The following is a 25,131-nucleotide window of genomic DNA, read 5'->3' as shown; positions in this document are numbered from 1 at the left end:
GGTGTGCTTCTGCGCACAATCCTAAACCTAATGGATGGAAAGTAGGAGCGCTACACTGCGAAGATCCTGAGGCTGGAGGGAGGGGATCACTATTTGGCATTCTCACTTCGAGTGGCGAAAAAGAAAACGGAAGACTGCTTTGGTAGTGAGTGCTAGTAACTGGATAGCCACTAGCCTATTCTTTTGACTCGCTGTTTTTCTCCTCCTTGCTTTGGCGACAGCTTACGCTATAATGGAGGCGGAAAGATCCGGCGGGATGGGCGGTGGAACGAGTCAGAACATCACGGGCAGTGGAGCTACGCGAAATCCGAACGGGCCCAAGACTGTAATTGGTCCCGCTACTCCAGCAGCGGCCGCCGTCGGGACGATTCCTGGATCCTCCCAGCCACGGGAACAGCAAGACGGAGAAGCGGGCCTCTCGCTACCGGGGATCTTACATTTCATACAATATGAATGGGGTCGCTTCCAGGCGGAAAAATATCGATGGGAAGCCGAGAGAGATGAACTTAGGGTAACTTTTGTCCTCATTTTATCTTTGAAGTTTGGTGTGCGCTAGACTACAGATATTCCTCAAAGCAGTCCACCGTTTGACCTAAGACGGTAAAGAAGTCGCGATGGCTTGTTCGTACTTGTTTGGATGCGTTTACAGACGTTCCTGTGATGGTTGTGTTTCTGCAGGCCCAACAGTAGGCCTATTTAGTGAAACATCTGCCATTGTGGAGATCTAAGTATTCTCCTTTTAATGGATGAACTGCGATGAAACAGCGCGTAGTACATGTGATATGTTTGTTAACCTAGTTATACAAACGAGCCTACACTTACACTAGACAACGTTACGTCAACCTCATATGATATTTAAAAGCCTGTAACACGCTTTGCTTTAGTTTGTACTACTACTCTTAAATCATTGTCTCACTGTCTTCTGCGTGACTTATCGTATACTGGCGCTGTGCGAGAATGGGGATAAGTTTGGTAAATGAAAATGTGTCCTGCAATTAATGGGTTCCGATTGTTGGACGTTGTCCTTAAATTGCGTCCGTCTCATTCCAACTCGGTCAGCTAAGTAACCTGAGGCAATGCGCGATATGCTGTTTTTAAAGGGGTAAAGTGCAAAACTTTAAAATATTTAAAATGGGAACTTCTAGTTTGCGTGATTCACTGTACAGATATCATGTGACTGTTCAACTACAACGGGGATATGATTGTTACTACGTTTGAAAATCCCCAAAGCCTTTTGGAAACAGCAGTGATGTAATGCAGGATGTATGGAGAAGCTAAGTAAACCGATTGCCTTTGGATCTTTCTGAGGACAAACGTACCACACGTTATCGTGCCTTGATTGGAAACGCCTTAGATTGCTCATTGCTTTAACCACAAATACATTCTGTATAGGGACAACAAACCAAGCAAATAACATCTGAATAGCAGGTTGTTCTAGATTTAGATTTCCTGAAGTTTATTTCCTTTAAGTACTTATTCCTTTAGCATGTAATTCCATAAAATGTTGAAAATGCGCTCTAGTAAAAGTGCCCAGCCTCGTTTCTGTTCCTGTGGAAAGGTAGAGGGGAAACACTCAGGATTATTTCACACAACTGCCTGTGGGACCTGGCACAAGCACGTCCATGCAAACACCGAGTGCTAGATGTAATTTTAGGTAAGAGTAGTGCTACATTTTCAGGAACTGAACAAATTGACTTATGGCGAGCTCCAGAATACTTTGCTGGTCTCAAGCAGTGCTATCGTTGATGCTTTTGCACCTTTTTATTGTGCATTAATGCATTTAAGGCTCCTGAAAGTGTTGTATGTTGTGGTGTGTGGGGTTTTTTTTTTGCATCATACTTCCTTGTTGTGAAAATGACATCCGCTACCCTCACCCTCCATGAAGTGGCGTTCTGGTTAGTGATTTGCGAGTGAGGACAAGCACAACACACAAGGACTCTCTTCTGTCAGATCCTTATAGTTAGCAAAAGAAAACACCAAATGATCACGCTCATTACAGATAAACATTAAGACCAAGGTTTCAACACCACTGCAATGGTAGTAATTCTTTCATTTCAAACAGAGTAGCTTGCTACTCTGAAGGCATATACACATCTCTGTCCCAGAAAAATAGGATGTTCTACTTGTTAGTGTGTGTCTCAAAGGGGGAGAGGGAGAAAATGTGATGGAGGTCTGAATAGCTGTCCTTGACACAGTTCCTGGTCACAGGAAGTCATGAAAAATGCTGTTTACTAGGCTGTTTCCACCCTCTTAAAACATTTAACCCCTACTATATATTTTTAATAGCTTTTCAACCTCAATTGCCCTACGTAACACTTTAGGGGTTTAATTGGTTGTTTTGACATGCGCTTGATTAATGTTAGGAAAACCCTCTTCCTCAAACACTTGTCAGTTAGGTGCACTTAGATCTTCCAGAAAGGCAGATCTATAAAGCTTGGTTAAATTGCAAGTGGTTATTTGTACTTTGGTGTGGGACATGTTGATGTATAAAAATAAAACCAGGAGCTGGAGTTTTATTATAAGCACTTCTGCAGATCTCTGTCTGTGGAGAGAGCTCTTGCTATATTTTATTCCTCTAATGCTGGTAAAAATGTACCTGATTATTATTCATTTAGGTACATATTTGAACTTCCTGTGCTTACACTCCTTGTATGTCCTTGTACATTTTGCTTATTGTAGCCTTTTTCAATATTATGCCCATGTGACATGATCAACATTGTGTGATATTGTGCAGCCTTAGTGAGAATGAAATTGGAGTAATATTTTATGTGAATAATTTAAAGTAATAGTTGTAGTGTGTGAAGTACAATATCTGTTTGCAATATTTACAGGATTCAGTTGTTAGGATCAGGATCCTTATTTACACTAGGAAAATGCACAGTGTCACCCTCCTTCAGAGTCCTAACTGGCCACCTGTTCCTTACCATGTTCAGTTAAAACAGCTTCTTATCACATTCAGAACTTTACACAATACTGATGATCTGTCTGAGTGCCTTTGTTTACACACATCTCATACCTTTTGCATTTCCCTGGACTTTAACTGACTGCTACAGCTAGTGTCCTTAGGTGTGGTTGCCCCAAAACAGAATTAATTACCAAAATCATTACTGGAACTTTATTGAGGGCACCTCTCTGCTATCCTCATTTAAAACCATGCAAAAGTCTCCTATGTTTTCACTCATATGCATCACAGCTCCACTGTGTGAATTTAATGTGTTGTGATGGTTTTGCGTTTTGTTATTAAATTTGTCTTTGTTCTAAGAATAGAAACTGACTTTGTGGGGGAAGGCTGCTATATAAATAAAGATGATTTATTTTTGAAAACTGCAGAATAAATGTATTCTACAAAAATATAGCCCTAAGAGTTGTAAGAAGTCTGCATTTCCTTAAAATTTATTTCTGAAAAGTTACTTGTCATTTATACTTAATTTTATATAACTTCTTTTATAGTATCATCAACTATACATTAATTAATAAAGCAAGGTGCACCCATTGAAAGGATGAGGGAACAGGTTGGTACAATAATGAGTCAGAATATCCAGAATTGTGTCAAATTGGGTAAAACAACAGAACAACTAACTCAAGGTTATGATGACGGAGCAGAGTTCTGCAGATTTCTACCATTCCAGAGTGGGAATGGGAATGGAAATGTTTCTGCTGTCTTTGGCTGCTAATTTGGTTAAATGCTAATGAGGTCTAGGCCATATCTGAGTCTTCCAGTAAAGAAAATTACAGTAACTTATTTGGCCTGTTTTAATAAATAATGTATCTTCTTGTCATGGTATACAAATAAACTCTTCTTTGTAATAAGTGAATGTTTCTACTAAGTAATGCTTACTGGTTAAAATAAACTCCCTGCATTTTTTTTTACATATGTATGAGTGCCTCATATACCATGATAGGTTTTATTGTCATTCGACAGATTCTGCGTCATTGCTGAGCTGAGGCAGTCTAGCACCCAGGTCTAATGCATACTCGGACAGAAGCGTGGTTGGAATAAATCAGAACATAGGCGAATAGTAGTGGGTGGATGTCTAACCATTTTGGGGGGATTTTTTTAGACCCACCATTGTCTCATTGAATATTCAGCAGAAAACGGAAATAAATATCATAGGTGTCCAATAATTAATGTTCTAGCCCTGAACTTTGTACCATGTATTCTTATACTGTTTCTCTGTGTTTTTGTTCTGCTTATGTTCTTATTTTCTCTAGATGTTTGTATTCTTCTTAATTTGTTTCTTTGTGTGTATGTTTTTTTTTCCCCTCTATTTTTTATATGCTTCTTCTGTTCCTGTTCCTCTCTCCTGGTGTCAGGCTCAGGTGGCGTTCCTGCAGGGAGAGAGGAAAGGACAGGAGAACATGAAGCAAGATCTGGTGAGGCGGATTAAAATGTTGGAGTATGCACTTAAACAAGAGAGGTAAGCTCAGGTCAACGTAATCACCCACAATAAAACCCCTCGATCATATTACATAATCGCATAACATAATGATTCCATAACGCATCCACACCACCAGTTTACTCATATACGTTTGTTACTAGTTGTATGGTTTAATGTTTTTGGTTTTTTTTTTGTTGTTGTGGTGTTTTTTGTTTCGTTTTGTTTTGTAAAAAAAACCAAAACATTTTGGTACTGTAGAAGTTGCATGTACCACCTTGTAAATATGGAAGAGTTACATTTAACAATGTTTTGAATGTTTATTGACATTTGTATGTAGATTTTTTTTCACAATATTTTATTATATATATTATTCAAATTTTTTATGTAGGCATTTTGACATAATAGGAGACTTTGCATACATCGCATTTGAATACGTTAAGAATGCCTATATCTACATTAATGTGTGCATCACAGCTATGGAGTACAGACTATGACTGGTTTTCCAATAGTTACATCAAGCGTCCTGTCCAAAAACAAAACTGTGACGTGTCTTTACCATGATTTTATCCCCCAACTATCACCACTGGCTTAGAATTTAGAATTATTGCAGAAAATTATTGCAATATGGTAGCACTGTGGAATAGCAGCAAAGGTATCTCCTGTAGCCAGAGCCTTCTGGTGTATGGCGCTGGTACATATATTTTTGTAAATGCATCATACTGTAGAATATTGCCAAGAAATTGAGATGAGATAATAAGATAATTCTCTGCATAGTGTTTATTTGCATAACATTTAATTCAGCATTTTCAGCTGAGGTCATCCAATGCTTGCCAGATTTTATATGACTCACCCACCCTGGTGAGTTAGATTAATGCGAGTGAGATGGAATATTCTGTTCAATGTCCTTAAGACTTATTTTTATTGCTAAACAAAGCAATCAAAGTTGAGAGCTATGATCATCAGGAAGCAACAAGCAAGGAGACTATGCTCAAACCGGACCATTCTGTGTCAGACACAACTGAGGTATAAGGTTAGCTGAAGATCCAAATTCATAAATGTTTACAGACACTAATGACTGAATCGCTCCTGTAGTGGATTCTCTGTATCTCTCCCTGTCTTCCTCTCTCTCTCTCACTCTCACTCTCTTTTGGTCTTGGTTTTGTGTCCTTAGAGCCAAATATCAGAAACTGAAGACAGGCACTGATCAGAGCCCAGGAGAGAAGAAACCAGAGGCTGAGAATGAACCAAGTAACAGCTCTCTATAAAGACTATATACACGTGGTTGAAATGATAAACAGATATACAATCTTTAAATGATATAATTTATTAATGGATACAATCAGATATCAATGTTTTTTTTACTAATGACCTAATGATAAGTGATGCACGTTGCTGTATGCTTCTGTACAGTGTTCTGGTTCAGTGTCCAGCCACTGGATTATTATAATCTCTGTGACTCACACTGTCCTTGTCTTTCAGTTCCAAATGGGCCAGCAGAAGTGGACAGTGAGCCACCCAGTCAAATGTCCTGGAAGGAGGGACGTCAGCTGTTGCGCAAGTCAGTACTGTCCGTCTCACCCCACTTTCAACACGGATGATATTTGTCAAGTCACTAAATGTATTGGTGTGATTTCCAGGTACCTTGAAGAGGTGGGTTACTCTGACACCATCTTAGACATGCGTTCTAAGCGGGTGAGGTCCTTGCTTGGTCGCAGCAGCGCTGAAGTGAACGGGCCATTGCCGAATGAGCCTCGCCCTGAACCCGAGCCCCATACTGGAGGAGAGTCGCTGCTTGTACGCCAGATAGAGGAGCAGATCAAGAGGTGAAAGTCAAGCTTCACAAATTTCAAATGACATTTTTCTAGAGGTCAGTTTTCTGAGGATCATTAGCTATGGACAATTACCTAAACACCTAAGTAGAGTCTAGTCTTTAAAGAAATTTTATCAAAAGTCTCAGTAGACTTTTAATCCAACACCAGCTCTATGAAATAAGATGATAAAGGTTAATGTGTAGCTTTTAGCCACATATTGCTATTTTGATTTTGAATGAACTTTTGTGTGTCTTTATTGGTTGCAAAATTGTTGTTGTATTTTTTTATTTTTTTTCCCTGTATGGATGTTTTTCTCACTACCATTGTACAAATAAGACAACTGAAGTACTTCCTGTGTTTTTACTGTTTGAATAACAGGAACGCTGGGAAAGAGGGTTCTAAAGAGAGGATGGGCGGCTCAGTGCTGGATAAGATTCCCTTCCTGCACAGCTGTGAGGATGACGAAGATGACAGTGATGAAGACGATGACTTCCAGGGCATTGCCACAGATTGCATTGACGGACCACGCAAAACCAAGAAGTCCCGTGGCAAGGTTAAAAAACAAAATCTGAAAAAAAATATCTACAAACACAGATGTGCTTCAGTAGCATGCTAGCACCACGCGTACATGTGCCTGCTAACAAACGAAAACGTTCTAATGCATGTGCTATGTCAAGACACGTACTGCTTTTGTTTGTATGTAGATGGGTGGTGAGCCCATGACTACAGATCTAGACCCTGAAGATGATGATGAAGATGACTCAGAAGATGCCCTCAGTGAGTTTGATTTTCTGGGCTCAGGAGAGGAGGCTGAGGGAGCGGGAGAAGAGCGCGTCTCAGGAGATGGCCGAGAATTAGGTGTGTCACGTCTCCACAACGCCTACATGGTCTCCTTACCTCCAGCAGCATGTGCTCTTTGATTAAGTGGCCATTGACAGTTTTTGTTGGATCAGTATCACAGCTCACTGGATTTAAAATGAAACATTGACTATGATGTTAAAGCTTTTGTTGGTGGTGACATCACAGCCTTTTTTATACGTACGTTTGCAGGAGAAATTTGTGCATTAAATGGGTGTTTGCATGAATAACTGCTAAAGTGTCAATAATAATAAAAATAATAATAATAAACTTATGTAAGAAAGTCTGGGAGGAGTTACTAAAGGTCTTCTAAAGATGTGGACTTCTATCAGTTCACTTAGTCAGAGAGTTTGTAAATGGGAGAGATTCAGCACTATTGCTGCTCTGTCTAGGAGTTGGCCCCCTAGCCCCGAAGGTTGGTGTGTGGAGCGTGATACTCTGGAGCTGCTTGGTCTGACCGCTCCAACCCCTTTAAATCTCTGGGAGATCACTCAATTCCAGGTAGTCCTGAGGGTATTCAGCAGTGGGATGTCAAGGTGTTTATTCGTGATCTAAAACTCAGAATGAGTTGTGCCGTGCAACGTGGCAGTAACTGAAAATACCAGAGTAAGCAACACAGTGTCTCAAACACAAAATTACAGTATCTCAAATGCATAAAATACCAGAGTAAACAATTCAGTGTCTCAAACGCATAAAATACCAGAGTAAACACAGTGTCTCAAACACAAAATTCCACATACTAGCATGTCTGGATCAAAGTCCTTAAACCTGCTGAAATGCTGTGGCAAGATCTGAAGCAGGCCATGCAAGCAAGACATCCCATAAGTAGCACCAGCAGAGATTGCCAGGGTCAGAGTGTGGAATGTTGTGAAAAGGTCGAGCCATTTCTCCTGAGCCCCACTGAACACTGAGGATTTACTGAACCATGTTTACTGATCTCACTAAACATCAATGAGGCGAACGTGAAACTTGAGCGTTACCAGGGAAGACACCTAGAGACTGGTGTTGTTTTTGGGTTGCAGATCTTGTGACCAAGGGCATTCATCGTTGCAGTTTTATTTTAGTTTGTTAATTAATGTAATTAATCTAACCAATGGGTACTTGACTTAATGTAACTCAGCTAATCTGCTGGAATTGCTGCTCGTAACTGCATAGTCATTAGTCCATTTAAAATTCAGTGTCCTGAATTACGGTGCCAAAACTTTGCCATTGTGCATTTACTGTGTGGGTGATTTGTATTGCTAGTTTATAGGGTCAAGTTAGGAAGTGGTGGTGGTGGGTTGTTTTTTTTTTTTTGGGGGGGGGGGGGGGGTACTCCCTCCCCCACATCCATTCTTTTGTTTGTTACTTCCTGTTCATAATCTGTTGACAGGGCCTTTCCATCGCAGTATGTAGTGAACAACATGAGAAACATGGTAGATATTTTAAACCTTCTAGTGCTTCTTCAGTCCAAGTTTATTTTTGTTTTTTTGTGGCGCATGTGTGTGCGTGCGTGTGCGTGCGTGTGCGTGTGTGTGTGCGCGCTGAAATGTCTTTTTCTAAATCGACTCAGAGAACCGCAGGAACAAGTTGCAAGGCATGATGTCTGATTTCTCCCCCAAACCGGCTACGTCCCCCTCTATCCCTGGCCAGTGTCGCTCTGGTGAAGGTAAGCTCCTCCACCCTCTACAAGTCCCTTAGCAGCCAACCTTCTGCCTTAATATTTGCGATCTGCATTAAATAGTTCATACACTTAGACAAAATAATAAAATCACAACATGAATAATTTCATTAACCTTGAAATAAATCATATTTATAAAGGCCACTCCACCGGTGAGGCATATGGTGTGTGATTCTGGAAAGGGACCTGGTCTTTTTGTGAGATGTTAGAATATTTGCATGCATTTACAGAAAGGTTGAAGAGCTGGCAGGAACCACATGCTTGGCTCTGCCATAAGATGAAGATCTTAGGGTTAGAGCTTAGGGTGTTGGGTTAGAGCTTAGCGTGTAGGGTTAGAGCTTGAGGTTTAGGGTTAGCATTTGGGGTTAGGCTTAAGGCTAGTACTTACACATATACATGTTTATACTTACTGAAAGTCATTGGTGTTTACTGGAAGCAGCATGTGGGCGCCACCTGCTGGTCCAGCCCTGCTTATATAACAGTTAGCACCTGTTTATCCTGACAACGAGCACTTTTTAAGCAATCAGTTTTCAGGATAATACCTAAATGCACATTGCTAAAACAAATCCAGGAGTAGTTTCAGGAACATCAGAATAATCAAATGCCTCCTGTGACCTCCCTAATTGTGATATCTAAAGATGAATCCACTTTATTTCTAGAGTGCAGACTGAGAAATTTCTATCTCCTTCAACTCTCAGAGAATTTAGGACTTCTTAAATGAATGGTCCAATATTCCCGCACACACAGCACAGGACGGGTATGAGGCCATTACAAGTGAAACTGAAGCTATTTTGAATGCAAAGCATCTCTACTCCTTATTAGTATGTCACTGCTAGAAGTAAGTACTCCTTACTGAGGTCTCTATACTTCTTATGGGTACTTGTAGCTTGCCTGGAGGAGCAGTGCGCTAATAACATCTTGGGTTTCTTTCCCAGGGAGCACATGTCCTGTCATACTGATAAATATGCTCTGGAAAAGTGCGTCTCCTTATTATCTGCTCATGGTTTTATGTTTTTCCTACTGTAACAGACCGAAGGCAGCTCATCCACTTAATATCTGACTACTGGTCAGGTGTCAAATCAGATCTGTTAGAGCAGTGTAGTGCTGTGGCTGTTCCGTCACAGTTTATAGAGAATAAAATTCTGCTGTTCAATGGGTGATGCATTGTCTAAAGAAAATAACTTAAATCAGGTCATCATGGTGTGGCAGCATAGTGACCCTGAGCCCTGCAGATATTAAAGTTAAGGATAGAGTTATTAGACTTGGGGTTAGCACTAACCATATTATTAGCTGTAGTTACATAGTAGGAAAATTTGTGATGTTCAAATTCTTTCTATATGTTTTAGTACCTATAGAATATCTAGTTATTCTTCTGATCATAGCACCATTACACCAACGGATACTAGAGGTAATGTCTAAATGTGGAAGTGATATCTACAGCACCATTTGAAAAAGCCTTGAGTCAAGACTTCATCTTATGCAGTAGTTTTAAGTTGCTGGTTGGTGTTGATGTTTTACACAGGCCCAGTGTCATGAACATCAGGTTGTTTCACCTTGACCTCTGAGGCATTGTGGATGATTATCACAATAATTTTAATGCAATTGTCAGTAGTTCCAAAAGAACAGACATTAAAAAATACACTTCTAATGAAAATATGCGGGCAGTTGTTGAAAAAGTGGTCAACAACTCTATTGTCTGTGTAAATTGGCCATATGCTCTAGAACGGTAGGTAGAGAAAAGGCTGAAAATGTTGGGATGTTCCTTTAAATCTAGATGCAATAGGACCTTTATTTTAAACATTTTATTTTTCTGTTTAAAATCTTTTTCAGTAACAAGTAACACATTCAGAAGCTAACCAAATAGTTAAATAAATAAATGAAGGTGGGAGTATGCAGTCAGTGTGATAACATTTATTCTTTAAATAAACCTTGTTTGTCACCAATGTAGACACTGTAGAATCCTGGTGATAGCCCACTCTGGCTGGAATTTCATGTGCAAATGCTCTTCCTGCACTGTAGGGGGCACTCTGGGATTCTCCTCTGATGTCTTCATACTGGATGCAGTCGGAGGAGGGGACATAAACCTTGGCGAGCTGGCCGACCTCACTGTTGCTAATGACAATGACCTTACTATTGACGTAAGTACTATTGATATGCTTTATTTTGTGGGATTACTCTGTTCTTGCTTTAGGGAGGTTATATTGCCATATGCACATGCTTTGTTTGTCGCATGAAATTTTAGACGAATTTTGTGTTTATTTGAACAGTATGTCCGTCTGTCTCTTCTCGCCTATTTGCTTATGACCCCTCTTTCTTTCTGCCTCTTCTAGCTGCAGGACAGTCGAGAGGAGTTCAAGAAGACATGGAATCCACGTTTTACCCTGCGTAGCCACTTTGACGCTATCCGAGCGTTGACCTTTCATCCCACTCAGGCTGTGCTATTGACAGCATCCGAGGACGGCACGCTAAAGCTTTGGAACCTGAACAAGGCCATGCACTCAAAAAAGTGAGCTCTCATTCTCAGCTTTCATGGCCTTCTCTTGACTGAAATATGAAATCATGCCACTGGGAATTCAGTGTGCAGTTTTTCAAATGGTGCTTATATTCTGAAGGTGAAGGCTGCTGTACAGATTACTGCACAGATAATGTCAAGATGCTTGGTTGAACAAGTTCCAAACACATTTTCACGGAGCTGGAAAAGTCAGCTTGGTTTTGATTAAATATCCTGTGGTCAACTCTTATCAGATTTGGTGTTAAGATAGTTTACCTGCATCTTGATTCATTCCAAGATCATAAAGAACTTTTAAAATGCTATTTCTGTGCCAGAAATCCAGACTGGAATACATTGTTTAAGACGTTGAGTTAAGATAAGATGATCTATTGAAACTGGTTAACACATTTTGGATGATTTTGCCTAGGAAGGGAATAATTTAAATTGGTCTATAATAACTGAAAATGGAGCAGTCAAGATTACTTTACTTTATTCGAGGACAGGCATGGTGACCGCTTTGTAAAGACTTTGGATCAATTCCTTGTTGAGGTGACTGCTGATGCCCAGAATGTGCATTGAGAGTAAGATAAATAACTCATGTGAACATGATGGCAGCTGGTGAAAACACACTAGTAAGTGTTTCATGATTAATTGAGAACTGAGAACACTGACATGGTGATTGTTGCCATGGACTGGGAGCTCTGTGACTGTGTGATGATCAGTTTCAGTGCTGTACCAAGTGGAAAGTATTTTACTGTTGCCAAACTCATTAATGTCAGTAAAGAGTTCTGATGGGATATACAGTGTGTTTAATTAGCCTTTTGAAAGTGGGAATAGGAATTTAGAGTTGTGTCTATGACCATAAATGAGGCTTGAAAGTAGGCTTTCCTAGCTCTTTTAACCTGATTGTTAGAATGATGGTGGAATAGTGGAAACTCAATTTCAAGTCTGTTTTTTTTTTTTTTTTTCCAATTTGTACTCAGCTTTCCTGTACTCTCTTATCATGGCTTTTTCTGTCATGGTGTTTCTCTATCTGTTTGACTGGTCGTCTTCGGCTTTACCAGTGCCACAACATTCATGATGTTTAAAAATGTATTCCAGTCAACCTTCGTCAGAAAATTCCTCCCCAAGTTGGTAAGAACTCCCACAGGCAGCACAAGCATCACCGCTTGAAAATGACCTTTAACCTTTTTTCTCTTTTCTTGTCATCACAAGGAATGCAGCGCTGGACGTTGAGCCTATTTACACGTTCCGAGCCCACAGGTGAGTGAGAGGATTCAGTCTTGGGTTGGGTTAGCGTTAGCATCACAGAGACTGAGCTACATTGAGTGTTCATGAGTATAGTTATAGAAGTAAGTGTGTGTGTGTGTGTGTGTGTGTGTGTGTGTGTGTGTGTGTGTAGTGGTGCAGTCCTCTCTCTAGCCATGGGTGAAGAAGGGGAGACCTGCTTCAGTGGTGGTCTGGATGGTAGCGTGCGTGGTTGGAAAATTCCAGAGCTTAACGTGGATCCTTATGACAATTATGGCAAGTAACAGGAATGCGTTCTTTGCTGTATGTTGTTTACCATCAACATTATGATAAACCTCTTATGCCAGAAACAGCTATAATTTATTTTGGAGGGCATCATTTTCATTCATTAACACTCCAGCATGGCTGTCTCTGACTTCGCTTTCTATGACTCAGGACAGGTTTACACCTGACTGAAAGCCCAGTTATAGCCACATCATAAGATTTGTGTGTATTATTTACTGCCTAAGGCCTTATGAGGGTTGTTCTTTGTGTATGGATAATCTACCAGTAGAGGGCGCTTTGAGTGTGTGGTTTCTTTCCTTTCATAGGCCTGGTAGATGTTTGGTCTCTGTGTTTGTGTGTATAACAGACCCAGGTGTTGAGAGCAGTGTGTTGTTGGGACATGAGGACTCAGTTTGGGATCTGACCTATTCCTCCACCCTGAAACGACTGGCCTCCTGCTCAGCTGACGGAACAGTGCGCATCTGGGATCCACAGAGCTCCACGCCCTGCATATCTGTCTTCAACAAAGAGAAAGGTATGGCTAAGATTGTGTGCGCGTGACGTTTACCTCATGCTTTATTAAGATGGGGAATAAAATAATTATTTATTTAGTTTTTACATATGTCTGTGTCGCATGACAACAGTGAAGAGCTGGAAGATGGCTAAAACACATTGTGCATGGCAGCAGGTGAGCTGTAGTGGCCAGTGACACCTAAAGTAGTTGGCTTCTCCTTCTGTAGTCAGCTCCTCCCAGTTTCTTTCTTATACTCGAGGGAGTTTTTCTTCATCACTGTCAAATTTGGCTTGCTTTTTAGGGGACTGTAAAGAGACTGTCAGTTTTTAAAAGTTCTTTATAAATGAAAGGGAATAGAATTTAATTAAAAAGGGAACTAATTGGAAGAATTGTTCCATTGTTCCAGAAGAAAAATGGAAGAATTTAGCATGGGTCTCTTTTACTTTATTATTTCTACAACATTCTGGTATTTACTTATTTTATTTATTTTTTATGAAATTAAAAGCCAAGCATTGAGTTTTCATTGTTTTCTATTTATTGTATTGGAATTTAGAATAGTGGTAGAGTGGCATCCAACACAGCCACACACACGGCCAGTGTTAGTGTTATGACTATGCCTAAAAGGGAAATATTTTAATGATCATGCAGATGTTTCACAGCTGTGAACATCATATGCTTGTGTTGGATCATATAACTCTAGTAAAATTGTGTTGGACAGTACTTGATAATTCTTGGGTCAAATTCTATTAAGTATATTAAGTTCAGTTTGTTTAGCTGTTTTATTTAAACAGTGCTTCCAAGTAGTATTCAACCCTCTGCAGATTTTGCAAATTCAACAAGTTGCAAATAATTTAGAGCCTTCAAACTTTGAACAAGAGTAGCATTTATTAACAGATGCCTAAATATTACAAACAAAAAGTACAAGTTGCTCAATTAAATTATAATACATTTTAAACATAATAATTAGGGTAAATTATTATTCAACCCCTAGGTTTGCTATTTTGTGGAATAATACTTGTTTGCAATTACAGCTATTAATCTACCTGATCAGGCCGGCACAGGTCTCTGGAGTAATCTTGGCCCACTCCTCTATGCAGATCTTCTCCAAGTTGTCTAGGATCTTTGAGCATCTCTTGTGGACTTTGATCTTGAGCTCCTTCCACAAGTTTTCTATTGGGTTAAGGTCAGGAGACTGACTAGGCCACCGCAACATCTTGATCTTTTCCCTTTTAAACCAGGCCTTGGTTTTCTTGGCCGTGTGCTTGGGGTCGTTGTCCTGTTGGAAGATGAAATGACGATCCATCGTAAGATCCAAGATGGAGGAGCAGAGGTTTTTGGCCAAAATCTCCCGGTAGGCTGTGCTATCCATCTTCCTGTGGATGCGGACCAGATGGCCCTTGGCTGAGAAGCAGCCCCACAGCATGATGTTGCCACCACCATGCTTGACTGTAGGGATGGTATTCTTGGGGTTGTATGCAGTGCCATCCTCTCGCCAAACACCCCGTGTGTGGTCAGCACCAAAGACCTCGATCTTGGTCTCATCAGGCCAGAGACCCTTGAACCAGTTTGTCTGAGAGTCCTCCAAGTGATCATGAGCAAACTTTAGACAGACCTTGACATAACACTTTGAAAGTAAAGGTACCTTATGGGCTCGGCTGGAACGGAGACCATTGTGGTCGAGTACATTACTTATGGTATTTATTGAAACCAATGTCCCTACCGCCATGAGATCTTCCCGGAGCTCCCTCCTTGTTGTCCTAGCTCAGCCTTGACCGTTTGGACAATCCTAGCCTAAGCACAGGAGGAAACTTTGGCTGTCCAGGCCATGGAAGGTTAACAGTAGTTTCATAAGCCTTCCACTTCCGGATGATGCTCCCAACGTTGAAGGCAGGTAGGCCCAGCTCCTTGGAAAGGGTTTTGTACCCCTTGCCAGCCTTGTGACCCTCCACAATTTTGTCTCTGATGGCCTTGGAATGCTCCTTAGTCTTTCCCATGTTGACTATGTGTGAGTGCTGTTCACTTGTTTGGGGAGGGACTTTTATAGTCAGAAAAGGCAGGAAAAAACAGAAAATTAATCCAAGCATGTGAAGCTCATTGTTTGTAATACCTCAATTATTTCTTAATACTTGAGGGACCCAAACAGAATTCTGGTGTTTTGAGGGGCTGAATAATAATTAACCCTCTGGTAAACTGCAAAATGTAAAAAAAATATATATATATAAACTGAGGAATAACATTCTTTTTTGCTGAAGTGCATTTCACATGTCAAGGCCCATCTACAGTCCATATTTCACAATGCTAAGTTAACTCCAAATGTGTAAACCTGCAAAATCTGCAGGGGGTTGAATACTACTTGGAGGCACTGTAGATACTGTCTGTTAAAAAAATCTGAGATTAGAATCCTGATAAACAAGCCAAGAGCATTAGTATCAAAGAAGAACTTTGAGAGAGCCTGTGGAACAAACCTTGAAGGGAGCAAAAACTCAGAACTTTATAGAAGACTGCAAGCAAAGGAAGCCAATATTTTGTTTAAGTAAACAGACCATCCATCCATCCATCCATCCATCCACCCACTCACCCACCCACCCACAGCTGTCTAGCTTGACGTTTCATTTTTTTTCTTCTTTTTTTGCACATAATATTTTGCCCTCTGATTTATTGGTTATATTAATCAAGGCTGCTAAGCCCTGAGAGTGCTATAATGCCCTATAATAACATGTACTAATTCTGGTTTCATAATAAACGCACCTTTTGTTGGCAAGCTCTCTAAACAAGAGGCACGGTGTGTTTTAGAACACGGCACTCCCACCTCCATTGCCTTTGGGAACGCTGACCTGTCCCAGGCAGTTGTGTCTTTCGACGGAGGCGAGACGGTCCTCTATGACCTCAACACGGAGCAAAGCATCATTGTCCTGGAGACACAGACCAGGGATGGTGAGAATCACTGAACTATGAGATTCCAGTATCTGTGTTGGAGATCTGAGTGTCAGTACTGGGATGATGAAAAAACTGTCTGCTGTGATTTTAAGTACTTTCAACCATTTATGTAGGACATTAGATTAATGCAAGAAATGTAAACAGAGTGGAAAAATGTATGGTATTTTTCTTTTATGGTTTGTTTAATAAATCTTTCATGAAGAATATTTCATCCTACAGGTAGTGATTTGTGTGTGTTTAGTAAAGTGAATAACCTGCTGTTTGGTATCCTGCAGAATCAGAAGTGTGTGCCTGTTTGCACTGATGGTGTCTGTATGTGTTTGTTTCCTCTGCAGGTAGTGATCTGATTAACCGTGTGGTCAGCCATCCTTCCCAGCCCATCTCTATTACTGCTCATGAGAACCGCACTATCCGTTTCATGGACAACAAGACAGGTGTGTCTGTGTGCGTGTGTGTGCGTGTGTGTGCGTGTGTGTGCGTGCTGCCCAATCTAGTTTGTCAATCATTCTCACAGTAATGGACTTTGCAATATTAATATCAAAGAAGACCTCAGACGCCAGTTGTTGGGTTTTTTTTGTTTGTTTTTTTATGTGATGATCAAAATAAGACTAACTGTCATCTCAAAGCATTCACTAATGAGATTTAATTTATTGCACTATATTTTAAATACTGTTGACGTGTCATAATTGCACCATTTTCATTATCATCTGAGAATCTTTTATCTGGTTTTTGTTTTGTTTTGCTCCCCCCCCCCCCCCCATCTTTCAGCCCTAGTGTGTACAGCTATGTGCAAAATAATAGCAGTGTGTTTTAAAACAACAGAAAAAACTCAATCCTCATATTAGCATTTATTTCCATATACACAAAGGCACTGGGAGCACTGCACATTCAATTCCAAATGAAAACATGAATGAAATATAATAATTTTTTAAACTGAAAATGAAGAAGAAAGAATAATGGGCTGTTTAAAAAATAGCAGCATCTTTTTCATTTACAAACTTGAATATTTACAGTATAAACTGAAAGTTGTTTACAGATTTAGCTTTTCTGTTGATCACTGAACTAATATTTAGTTGTATAACCTTTTATTTCTGATAACTGCTTTACTTCTGTGTGGAATGGAGTCAACTAACATCTGACACCTGCGAACAGATATTCCATCTGACTGGACTACATTCCACAGTTCTTCTGCATTCCTGGGTTTTGCATCAAAAACAGCATTTTTGATTTCTCTCCACAAATTCTCAATCGGATTGAGGATTGAGGGATTGGGCTGGCCCCTTCATAAAATCAATTTTGTTAGTTTGGAATCAGGATGTTGCCCGCTTGTTGGTGTGCTTGGGGTCGTTGTCCTGCTGAAACACCCGTTTCAAGGGTATTTCTTCTTCAGCATAAGGCAACATGACCTCTTCCAGTATTTTCATGTATTCAAACTGGTCCATGGTGCCTGGTATGCGATAAATGGGTCCAACTCCAAAGTATGAGAAACATCCCCAAACCATTATGCTTGCACCTCCCATGTTTTACAGTCTTCACAGTGTACTGTGGCTTGAATTCAGTGTTTATGGGTCATCTCACAAATTGTCTGTGGCCTTTAGACCCAATAAGAACAATCTTGCTGTCATCTGTCCATAGAATGTTGCACCACTTCTCTTTAGGCTATTCAATGTGTTCTTTGGCAAACTGTTACCTTTTCAACACGTCTTTTTTTCAGCAGTGGTACTTTACAAGGGTTTCTTGCAAATAGTTTGGCTTCACGTAGGCATCTTCTGATTGTTGCAGTACTCACAGGTAACTGAAGAACTTTGATTTCCCTGGAGCTGATCATTGGATACTTCTTTGCCATTCTTGTTATTCTATGATCTACGCGGATGGTAGTATTTCTTTTCCTACCACGTGTTTCGGGTTTTGTTTGCCATTTTAAAGCATTTGAGATCATTTTAGCTGAGCAGCCAATTATTTTCTGCACTTCTTTATATGTTTTCCCCTCTCCAATCAACTTCTTCATCAAAGTTCTAAGTTCTTTCTCCTTCGGTACAATGTCTGGAACGACCCATTTTACTCACTGATCAAGGGCTAAAACCAGCAGGTACAACATTTGCTGCCCTCCTTCTTTAAATAAGGCCGTAATTGACACCTGTTTTTTCATAGAATGAATGACCTCACTAACTGAACTCCACACTGCTATAATTTGAAATTGTCCCTTTCATTAAATGAGTCACTTGTACCCAATTAGCAGCGTGCAAGTCATGACTGTTGATTCTGTTGGTTGCCCATTACTCCGCTACACCTAGTCATTAATTTTTTTTCCCATGTTGTATTATCTTTTCGGCCAAATCCAGTAATTAAATACATTAGTGATGTATGTGTAAGAGCGAATGAGGGTGCAATATCTGAGGCTAGATACATTTTTGTGGGAACATCTACCACTGACATTATTTTCCTAATCCACTTTGCCTGTAAACAGAGTAGGAAAGCCCTTTATTCATGCCATTATCTGTACTCGCAGTAGAACCTTGAAACATCTATTTCTGAGTGGCTCCATTTATAAGAAAAAGAGTACTACTACTAAATCTTGGTAATGTAAATTGGTAAATTAACCAACCAATCAGAAATGAGGAGTAGACCAAATAAATCACACTTGCAGATAAATAGATACAATACATTGCCATGTAAGGTACAATATATAGTCTATTCAAGTAGAAAACATGGTTTTGGCCAACATAGCTGGCCTTCATCAAAAAATTTAAAAATAACAAATTCTACTGACTGGGATCAGACTGGCCAAGATGTGTGCAGGTGTTGGGATAATGGCACACAGAAATCACATTTTGGTTCACAACACAGGACATGGCTGTTCGGTATGAGTTCAATAAAAGAGGCAAAGTGTAAGAAAACCCCCCAGATTAAAAATCTTAGGTTCCTTTCTCTTTTTCTTTCATTCATTCATTCAAACAGATATTAATGCAAGTAATCCCCCCCCCCAAGGGAGTTGGTACAACCAGTAATGTATTATACTTTTGCTTAGGTCATATTTTATGTAGGGTTGATCAAAAAGGCAATAGGTCTGTCAGGTACAAAACCAAAAACATCTCTTATGTTAACAAAGCTCCCTCTCCCGTAGGGGACTTGGGTTCAGTCCCTTGTTCTGTGTTACTGGTTCAGTTAGACGCCATTGAGCCTGAGCTAAGCAGAGCATAGTATGTTGGTAACCTCCTACCGGCTTACAGTTTAAATGTCGGGTGGAACTCGCGCTAGTGAAATTATTTATTTGTTTGTTTATAAACAAAGTCCACACGACTTTGTTTATAAACAAACAAACAAATAAATAATCTCGTGTAGACTTGCAAAGATTTTATGGTATTAATGAACATAATTAGGAATCAAATTTCACTAGCGCGAGTTCCACCCGACATTTAAACTGTAAGCCGGTAGGAGGTTACCAACATACTATGCTCTGCTTAGCTCAGGCTCATTGGCGTCTAACTAAAACACCATATTAAGTTTTCAGATTCCTGTGTCTAAATTATGTATCCTGAAAGTCTGCTTGGACTTAGGAAGTTCATCAAATTGTGCCTTATGTAAGTACCACCTATTTCACAAACAAACAAAAATAAGAAAATAGTATGGCTTCTTAGAGTGTTTTCACACTTATCCAGAATACCTGAGACCGTGGTCGTTTGAGGGATTGGGCTCATCATCGCTGGTTCGCTTTCTCACAGTCCGAAACGTGGATCGATTGCGCAATTTTCTGCAGTTAGGTTCACAAAATAGTAGGAAGGCTCTTCATCACTTGGCTGCTTTTTACTATTTTATTTGGATAAAGTCAAGTGGCAAGGAACAGTGCTTTTGGGATACATGGAATTTCGTCATGCTGGAACACCTGCAAACAAGAAGCTGTTCTCTTACAAAATTATTTGTTTTATTGTATGTCTATAGATTTCTTTTTTCCTGTAAACTATACAGTGCTGTGTAAAATTTGTTACCTGGTTACCTGAGAAAGATGGCTTTTAAACATTTATCTGAATAGCATGTTTGTTTACTCAAAATGCACAAAAGTTGAAAAGGGAAGTAACACTAAGTCGAAGCAATCACACAGTCCCACACGCAGGGCTAGGAGCGGATAGCTTCCACACTTGCAGTGAACCCCAGACAATCGGGCTCAAAAACAACCTTCACCCTTGTGTTCAGAGATTACTACAAGATTACTTCCATCGGCATTTTGTATGTCACTACAATGTTCTCACATTCTGACAAAGACCCCCTGTAGATTTTCCCTACGTATAGAAATACACAACAAATAAGTTACACTGAATTAATTGACGGTGATGTCTTTTAATGGGAATCATTCCCAGTATGTCCCACTCTTTCTACCAATACACCAATACTCTCCGTCCACCATTGCACTCCTGTCAACATTATTCTCCCTACATCAGGTTTACACTTCTAATAGGGTTTTGGTGTTATGTTGGTATGTGGTGACCAAGTTTTCCACTCAGAGAGCGGTAATTTCCTCTGTGGTCACGTTGCAAGAACACAACTATTGTACAGTGTTTTTCTTATAGTAGATCACAGATATCAACACGCACATGAAGTACATGAAATGCCAGAAGACCCTGTCAGACTATCATTTGAGGATTACATTGTCCTTGTTCTTTGTGGGTTTACATCAATGATTTATTTATTTTTTTTAATAAACCATTTGTTTATTGCAGATTGGAAAATGTAAAATGAGACTTTATTTCTATCTTTAATAATTATGAACACATAACATTTTAGAAGCCATTCATAGAGAAATTCTGAATTCTCAAAACGGTTCTGATTTTCTTCTAACCAAAGCTATGTATGAGTATTTCAGAACGCTAGCTGTAAATGAGTATAACATAGTCCTAGTTATATATCAGTCTTTTATAACCATAGCTATATGACAGAATTTTTAAGGTGATTTTGACATTCTTAGTTGTTCCAACCAAAACCTCTGGGTGGAATATTTTTTGCTATAATGTCAAGTGGAATTTGGTTTTCATGTGCACACCATGCAGAATCTGGTAATTATATACTTGAATGCTTGACTTGGGCAACAATGCTACTGAGAGAAAAGCATTCAAACCTGCTCAGATGTAGTAACCTGATCATAAGTACTGTCCATATTTCCCAGTTTGGTGGAACCTTGCTAAGGACAAGAGTTTTTAAAGTGTATTTATATATTTTGCTTCAAATGGGAGAATTGAGTTATTTTTTACCCCATAAACCTTGTTACTTAAGTTTAATTTGCATGGAACCATGAAGAGAGTCAGTACTTGTACTTTCTGCTTTATTCATTCTCTCTCTGTGTCTCTCTCTTTTCATGTTTTATTCTTTGCTACAGGGAAAGTGATTCACTCTATGGTAGCTCACTTGGATGCAGTAACCTGCCTCACAACAGACCCTAAAGGCACTTACCTCATCTCTGGCAGTGAGTACAAAAGCACAAACATTTGAGTTCCAGGATCCTGAAAACAGACAGTATAATACCATAGAAGAAATACCCATTGTGTTTCAGCAAGCAGATTACCAATTTAAATTTTTTGAGCACTACTGATAACTCAGCAACAGAAAGATCTAGATATCGGTAATAGTGAATTATTGCTTTAAGTATTTATCATTAAATAGATTTATCTGTTAAGTCCCAACACAAATACTTGTGCTACATCAGGGTCACAAAAAGATTAGCCAAACCCTCGAGCACCATGTAATAATGTCCCCTCTCTCTTTCACACACTTTCATGTCCACCCACATACGAACTGGCTCATTGTCTCTCACACATTTTCTCTCTTTATCTCTTTCTTCTTCTCTCTCTGCTCCTCAGGTCATGACTGCTCTGTTCGCTTGTGGATGCTGGATAATCGGACGTGCGTGCAGGAGATCACAGCTCACAGGAAGAAGCACGACGAGGCCATACACGATGTTGCTTTCCACCCGGCTCAGCCCTTCATCGCCAGCGCTGGAGCGGACGCCCTCGCCAAGATCTTCGTCTGAATGCCTCATCTCATCTTCATTGGTTAGTACTGAAGTTTCCATAAATGCCCTCTAAACACAGAGCATAAATGTGTTTATGTAATGAAAGGAGGAAGGATTAGTATGAGTTGTTTGCATGTTTAAATGAATTTAAGATTAAGAGCAGTGTTGACAGTAGCATTACACCCTTCTCTCTTTCTCTCTACCCCTCCCTCCCTCCCTCCTTCCTTATGTCTTCTCCTTTTCCTCAGGGGACACACCTCCACTGCTGGACCAGAACTGAGAAACTCGAAGCCATTTTTCCTAATCCCACACATTACACATACATGGAGGAAACAGCATATCACTGCCTGTGTAAGAGGCATCGGACTTCATTGCACATAGTACCTTCCTTCCCTTTGTACTGTTTTTGAATACTAATGGTTTTACTACTTGTTTTGATTTAATTTGTCACAGCCACTATAATATTTTTCTTTGTCAAGTTCTTTAGCATGTAGGGAGGGAGATTCATTGTTGATGGGTGGACACATTGCCCCATGCTAATGTAATCATTTCCATTCTGATGCCATATTTGGGACAGGTATTTACTGCTTTTGACCAATAGGATACCTCTTAAGCTGCACAGTGTAACACAGTTTCATAAGTCATTATTTCTAAGATAATATGCCCACATACATGTTTGCCTAGTAATATGGGCAAATTATGCATTTCATTCCAAAGATAGGTATAGAATTTTTCTCCCATACGTACAGTGTAAGTCACAGCTGTAATTCTGCTTCAACTACACACACAAAGCATTAGAATTTCATTGTTCTCCATCTCCTTTTCATTCGTTACACCCTATAGATCATGTGTTTTGCTGCATATGCGTCCATGCATGTATGTGTGCTTGAAGCACCTGTGTGTGGATGGCAGGGGTGGGGGAGTAGTAATATCATTACCATTCATATCCACACTGGTGGTCACATGATCTGTAGTGTTCAGTTGGTGAATGACTCAATGTTTTATATCAGTAAGTAAAAGACATTTGCAGAGCAAACGCCTGTTAACCAGGTGTAAGAAATAAATTATGTACATAAGACACTATCAAAGTATGTGCTGTAAATAACCTGCTGTGTCCAAAATCTTTGCTAACCACAAAAATCTTGGTGCTAACCACTTCTGAATCAGGGAACTATTATATGTGGAGGAGAACGATTCTTAGTATAAATCTGCCTTTGCTTAGTTTCCTGCCACAGCTGGGTTTCAGACCATCAACTGGTGCAATGTTGTGGTGCGTTTTTTAATATATAAATGTTTTTTAGTATACTTGAGGATACCTCAAGTGTACTACTTGAAGACGTGAGGGAACCAAATTATAACAGAGCTGCCATAGGCACACTGGACGATATTGATATTGGAACAGGGTAAAAAAGAAGTGAAAATCATTCACTTTATTTAAAAATCCATTCTTAGAGGCAGAGACATTTAACAGTCAGTGAGACTGAAGAGCACCGTTTCAAATTTGGCTTCTAAGGCAGGGCTAAGAGCGTAAGGTTCTCTGTGTGTGAGGGGCTAGAATGTGTTCAGGTGTTGGGCAAGTTGATTGTCTCATTCCCATTAGTGCAGAGAGAGGAAAAATGCCCAAGGGCTCCAAACGGGCCCGTGATTAGGGCAGTGACCTGTGTCTCACTTATAGCTCCAAACAGGCTCGTAAGAAGGTTAGTAACCTGTCTTGCTTGCTCCCTGTTCTCCCAGTGACAAGAGAGAAACACTCGAAGAGATATAAATGTGGGGAAGCAGGTAAAGGGTGAGCAGCTCAAAATAGCAGGTTTTTGCTGACTTCCATATTGCTGGGCGTATGTTTTTACTTTGAGTGGTTCCTTTTCAATAGTAGAAGAGGAATAGCTATACAAACAATGGAAAGTGCAATTTCCATAAGCAACAGTCACAGCCACGGAGAGGCTCGGTGTCCGCGAGAAACTCTGCCTCCTCAATTTCTTTCTCTCCATCCTGAAACAAGTGGTCCTTGCCAACAGACTGCGCAGGATTAGAACTTCTGACATTTCATGACTTTTGGAGAAAATGTTATGCTTATGATTTTGTATATGATAAACACTGCTTGGTGTGGGTACAATGGTAATAATGTCTATAGTGACTGTAGTGCATATTGATGGTGGGGGTTATGTTGTCCAGTCGACAAATATTAAACACACAACTACAGCCTGATGAAGGTAATGTTTTACTGCACACTAACAGATTGCCTTCATAATATACTACATGTGTAAATGAACACAGATCACACAGTTTTCATAAGGTTCTTTCACTGTCCCGTTCTCTCCCATAGACTGCAGATTGCATGGGTATGTATACAGTTCTTTAGCTCCTATTTCTGTACCTGGAAACCCAGACCAGCCTTTCAATTGCTACAAAAGTAATCACATTCCTTACCAAGTGATAAAGCAAAGATTACAAAAGGTAGTTGCCATTTCATAAATGTGCCATTTCACCCTTTTTGCATTTTATTAGAGTTATAATTATTACGACTGAAAATATTACAGTGTAAGATGACAATAGTATCAAGTGATTTTTTTTTTTTTTAGCCTTAGAATGTATTTGTGATCGAGAAAAGAGGTGTAAAACTGTTGCGTGAAAGTTTTTAAAAAGCTGAATGTCAAAGGGAAAAGAGTCAGTCCAAGGCAAAAGAAAAAGGACTCTGCTTTCTGTTTTTGTTTTTCATTTTTTAATGGCAGTTTATCACTGTGTGATATGTTGTGCATCATATTAAGCTGCATTCAAACATTATTCTCTAACTCCAAGGGATAAAGACCTGCTTTTTATTTATTTTTTGTTATATATGTTTTTGAATTTTGCATTATAGCTTGTATCAAATTACACAATGACACATTTCTGTTTATCAATTTTATTTACTATGCAGGTCTTCTGTTTTGTTATTTGGAAAGAAAACAATTAAACGGTTTTGTATATACAA

The 25,131-nt window shown here is 39.7% G+C and overlaps 1 protein-coding gene across 1 annotated transcript; it reads left to right on the top strand.

The window, feature by feature from the left end:
• Positions 1–98: 98 nt before the first annotated feature.
• strn4 (striatin, calmodulin binding protein 4) lies at positions 99–25,131 on the top strand. The gene is made up of 18 exons (XM_027013392.2): positions 99–511; positions 4,315–4,418; positions 5,551–5,627; positions 5,859–5,937; positions 6,017–6,202; positions 6,569–6,743; positions 6,895–7,048; positions 8,601–8,696; positions 10,728–10,846; positions 11,039–11,214; positions 12,415–12,462; positions 12,602–12,723; positions 13,079–13,246; positions 16,019–16,159; positions 16,498–16,596; positions 21,531–21,617; positions 22,012–22,203; positions 22,412–25,131. The coding sequence occupies exons 1-17, from the start codon at positions 233–235 to the stop codon at positions 22,179–22,181; spliced, it is 2,280 nt and encodes a 759-aa protein (XP_026869193.2). The 5' UTR covers positions 99–232; the 3' UTR covers positions 22,182–22,203; positions 22,412–25,131.

The sequence above is a fragment of the Electrophorus electricus genome, chromosome 15 (genome assembly GCF_013358815.1).
Source record: "Electrophorus electricus isolate fEleEle1 chromosome 15, fEleEle1.pri, whole genome shotgun sequence".
Taxonomy (NCBI): Eukaryota; Metazoa; Chordata; class Actinopteri; order Gymnotiformes; family Gymnotidae; genus Electrophorus; species Electrophorus electricus.
The sequence above is the reverse complement of the archived record's forward strand: the minus strand, read 5'-3'. Positions and strand labels throughout refer to the sequence as shown.

Bases quoted from the DNA above. Each gene is read 5' to 3' on its own strand.
- strn4 (XM_027013392.2), top strand. From the start codon at position 233: ATGGAGGCGGAAAGATCCGGCGGGATGGGCGGTGGAACGAGTCAGAAC. The intron at 512-4,314 runs GTAACTTTTGTC...TCCTGGTGTCAG, and splicing joins CCGAGAGAGATGAACTTAGG to GCTCAGGTGGCGTTCCTGCA. The intron at 11,215-12,414 runs GTGAGCTCTCAT...TGTCATCACAAG, and splicing joins AAGGCCATGCACTCAAAAAA to GAATGCAGCGCTGGACGTTG.